Source organism: Setaria italica, chromosome I (genome assembly GCF_000263155.2).
Source record: "Setaria italica strain Yugu1 chromosome I, Setaria_italica_v2.0, whole genome shotgun sequence".
NCBI classification, from domain to species: Eukaryota; Viridiplantae; Streptophyta; class Magnoliopsida; order Poales; family Poaceae; genus Setaria; species Setaria italica.
The window spans coordinates 8,614,747-8,618,880 of record NC_028450.1 but is presented as its reverse complement, the minus strand read 5'-3'; the positions used below and the strand labels follow the sequence as shown (position 1 = coordinate 8,618,880).

Genomic DNA, 4,134 nt, shown 5'->3' with positions numbered 1-4,134 from the left:
TTATTTGGACATATATTTCTGCAAAATACTAAAATAAAAAAAATTCAAGAGCAACAAATGAACCAGTCTCGTCAACACGATGACCGACGAGGCGACGACGCTCACTTTGAAAGCAGGCAGCCAGGACCTAGCAGGCTAGCCCAACATGAGAGAAGCGATAAAAGAAGCGATAAAGTAACATTTGGAGTGGGTTATTTTGCTTATTTGGGGATCAAATGTACATACACATACTAATCTAAATATAAGTATATGTATATGCATACTCATAGTAATTTTTTTAAATTTATTTGGTGTACATACGTACACCCACCCATGTGGCCATGTCGATGTACTGGGTCCGCCCTTCAGCCACCGCTAGCACAAGGTGACAAGGATGATCAGAGATGAATTATACGCAGCTGCTTCAATTCCTATCACCGCCGCCGGTCGCAGCGGCGGCGGCCGTGCTGCAGCCGACGGGGGCTAGGCAGATCTCCCTGCAGGACCCGTCGCCGCCGCCGAGGCTGCAGACACCTTGTGGGGGGAGATCCCAAACTTCCACTGACGTAGATAGCGGCAGGGATCTTGAAGAATGGCTGGCTGGCACGAAATTTCCCCGTCGTTACAGGGCGAAATACTTCCAAGGACCGTCGCACTCATGCGCCGGAGACCTTCTCGTCGCACTCATAAGGACCGGCCGGAGTCTTCTCGTGCGCCCAACCACCCCATTCTTATCCAGCGTCCTCTCTCCAGAACTCCAGATCCGTTCATCGCCGGCTTCCGGCCGTCGCTGTCGGCCTCTCCACTGAGTGCTGCTGTCCGTGGAGGAGGATTATGAAGACGGCCATAGAGGCACTGCAAAGTCTGCAATGGATTCTCTCGGCCGGGACCAACATCGTCGAAGCGATCCAACTGAACAACGAGCTGGAGCGCCTCCGAGACACCTTGCCCAAGGCTCGCGTGCTCATCTGTCGCAGCGAGTGGGGCATGTTCAAGGACAAGGAGCTGGCGAAGCTTGTCTCGCGTCTCAAGGACACCACGTACGATGCAGAGGATCTTCTCCGCGAGCTGGATGACCAGGTGTTGCGGAAAAGAATAGAGGACGCTGACCGGAGCAGAGCAGGTCAACTCTTATCTTCCTCTCTTAATCTTGCAAAAACTTTGGTCCGCCGTAGCAAAACAAGGATAAGGGAGACACAAGATAGGCTTGAAAAGGTTGTGGCTGAGATCGAGGGGATGCTCAATCTTATGGGTCTTATGAGTGTTGAGCCATCGCAGATCATGCCGGAGACAAGCTCGGTCATCAGCGCTCCGGAAGTTGTTGGTCGTGACGGTGAACGAGATGCTTTGGCCGAGATGCTTGGTGTGATGATTGGGCGTGAGGTCCCACGGGATCAGGTGATCAAACTATTGGGAGTGCCACTCACTGGGAACAGAGGTGGTACTGGTAGAATTGCAGGGTCTAATGGGAAGAGAGCAGCAGCAAGCAATGGTGTTGCATCTACATCCAGAGCCAAGCAACCAAAAGGAAACGGTGGCAGGGCTGGACTTGCTGAAACTAAGTGCACCAACAATGTTTCTGTCATCTCGATTGTCGGCATTGGTGGGGTGGGGAAGACTACCCTGGCTCAGTTCATCTACAATGATCCAAGGGTGAAACACCACTTTGGTGTCATGATATGGGTATGTGTCTCAGACTTCTTTGACAAGAGAAGGATAACAAAGGAGATCATTGAATCCATCCCTGGTGAGGAATACAACTCATCGAGCAGTCTAAATGCTCTTCAAATTGAATTGATGAAGCGGCTGAAGACGTGCCCAAAATTCCTTTTGGTGTTGGATGACATTTGGCCAAACGCTAATGCTGATTGGGAGGCGTTTTATGCACCATTGAAGTATGGTCCTAAAGGCAGCATGATCTTAGTGACTACAAGATCTCCAGTGGTTGCTACTCGTGTCACCACAAGCAACTGTAAGCCTGTCCAACTTGAAGGATTGCCTACTGATATATTGTGGGACTTCTTCAAAAAGTGTGCATTTGGTACAAATGACCCAGAGTCATATTCTCAATTGCAAGATATTGCTCGGAGCATTTCTACTAGGTTGTGTGGGTCGCCTTTGGCAGCAAAAACACTGGGACGCTTGTTGAATATGAGCCTGACAGAACGACACTGGAGGGCTATCCAGAAGAGTGAACTGTGGGAGCTACGGCATGAAGAGAATGAGATATTACCAGCCCTTCAACTGAGCTATTTGTATCTCCCAGAAGAGGTTAAGAGATGTTTTGTATTTTGCTCCATGTTTCCGAAAGATTATAGCTTTGAAAGAGAGGAGATAGTTGACATTTGGGTGGCACAGGGCTTTGTGGCGCCAGGGGGAAGCATACGTCCTGAAGATGTGGGGATTACTTACTTGGATGAATTGAGGAACAGATTTCTTTTCCAAACTGATCCGATGTTCCCGAATAAAACAAGATACGTAATGCACGATCTGATCCATGATATGGCAGTGTCCTTTTCTATGGATGAATGCTTGGTGATGCAAGATTTAAGAAACCAGAACAAGAGCAGAATGCAGAATACAGTTCGTCACATGTCAATCGAGGTGGATGGTGAATCCTTGAGCAGAATGGGAGACATTCAACATTTGAATAAATTGCACTCACTTAGGTTTGGAATCAGATTTGATGTTGAAATAACCTGGTTTAATCAACTTTCCAACATTCTATTTTTGAGCCTAAAAGGTTGCAAGCTGGTAAAGCTACCCGATAGCATATGTGAGTTGAATAGTCTTCGTTATCTTGATATATCTCATAGCAATGTGCAAGAATTACCCGAGAAACTCTGGTGCCTCTACAGCCTACAAGTTTTTGATGCAAGTCGTTCACGTCTGAAAAAAATTCATCAGGACGTAACAAAGCTAATTAACTTGCGTCAGCTAGTTCTGCCAGCAGAAGCCTCTCGTGCCTTGTCAAGGGTAAGTGGGCTTGGAAATCTGTCTTGTCTACGAAGGTTGAGTAATTTTATAGTTGCAAAAAAGAATGGACGGGGAATTGGTGAGCTGAAGTTCATGAATCAGCTCAGTGGAAAGCTTTCTATCAGATATCTTTACACTGTTAGGAGCGAGGAAGAGGCTCTTGAGGCTAGACTTGTTGAAAAGCAATACCTCAAGGAACTTGTTCTACATTTTCGAGACTTTGGTCCTATTCTGCCGTGCAGTACTGAGAATGGAGTGCTTGAAGGCTTGCGTCCTCATTCAAGAATTGAATGCCTTAAAGTCCATGGCTTTTGTGGTGATAGGTTTCCAAGCTGGTTTAAGCCAGAAGACCTACCAACTTTAATAACCCTGGAGCTTTCCGAGTGCTGGCACATCAGTTCACGAATCCCCTTCTTTGCTGACGGAACACAAGTTGGTTTAAGGGGTGATGATGGAACGCAGCATGCAGCCGGCAGCATCAGTCGCAGCAATGGCATTGCGCCGTTTGCCTTTTCACGCCTCACTGATTTACGTGTTTACAGATGCGTGTGGCTGACAAATCTTGAGCAGTTCTTGACCCCAGAGAAACTGCCATCCATCAAGTCGATAGTACTTGACACATGTTCGAGTCTAACATCAATACCGTTCCACAGTTTTGTGGGATTTGTTTGCCTACGGGACCTGAAAATCTATTATTGTGAGGAGCTGGAGTGCCCACAGGAAATGGTTTTGCCCCCCTCTCTCCAGCGACTCTGCATAGGGTACTGCGGTGAGCTGGAAAGGTCATTTCCAGCCTGCCTAGAGAACCTCACCTCTCTCACCCTCCTGCAGTTGGATGGTTGTCACAACATCAAGTGCATCTCGTTGAACTCGATTGGCTCAAACATGCTCAAATGCCTGGTTATACATGACTGCCGGGAGTTGTCATCCATCGGAGGATTGCAAAGCCTTGTATCCATACAGCATGTCGATCTACATTACTGCCCTAAGCTTACCGAGGTACAACTGCCCTTCGAGAAGAAGGAACTGCGGACCAAGGAGGGGAAGGAACTGCTCAATTTTCTTTCGCCCTGGTACGTTAGGTTCATGTGACACCCGTCACATCGAATGTTTAGATACTAATTAGGAGTATTAAATATAGACTATTTACAAAACCTATTACATAAGTGAAGGCTAAAC

The 4,134-nt window shown here is 47.4% G+C and overlaps 1 protein-coding gene across 6 annotated transcripts in view; it reads left to right on the top strand.

The window, feature by feature from the left end:
• Positions 1-484: 484 nt before the first annotated feature.
• Positions 485-4,134, top strand: part of LOC101782725 (disease resistance protein RGA2) — a 6,422-nt gene continuing 2,772 nt past the window's right edge. For 5 of the 6 annotated variants that reach the window (XM_004951953.4, XM_022826128.1, XM_022826131.1 and 2 more), the window contains exon 1: positions 487-4,028. In XM_004951953.4, the coding sequence (XP_004952010.1) occupies positions 814-4,028 (3,215 nt within the window). In that variant the 5' untranslated portion in view covers positions 487-813. Of the gene's footprint in view, positions 4,029-4,134 lie in introns of all 6 variants that reach the window. The other variant, XM_022826133.1, reaches the window with a different exon arrangement.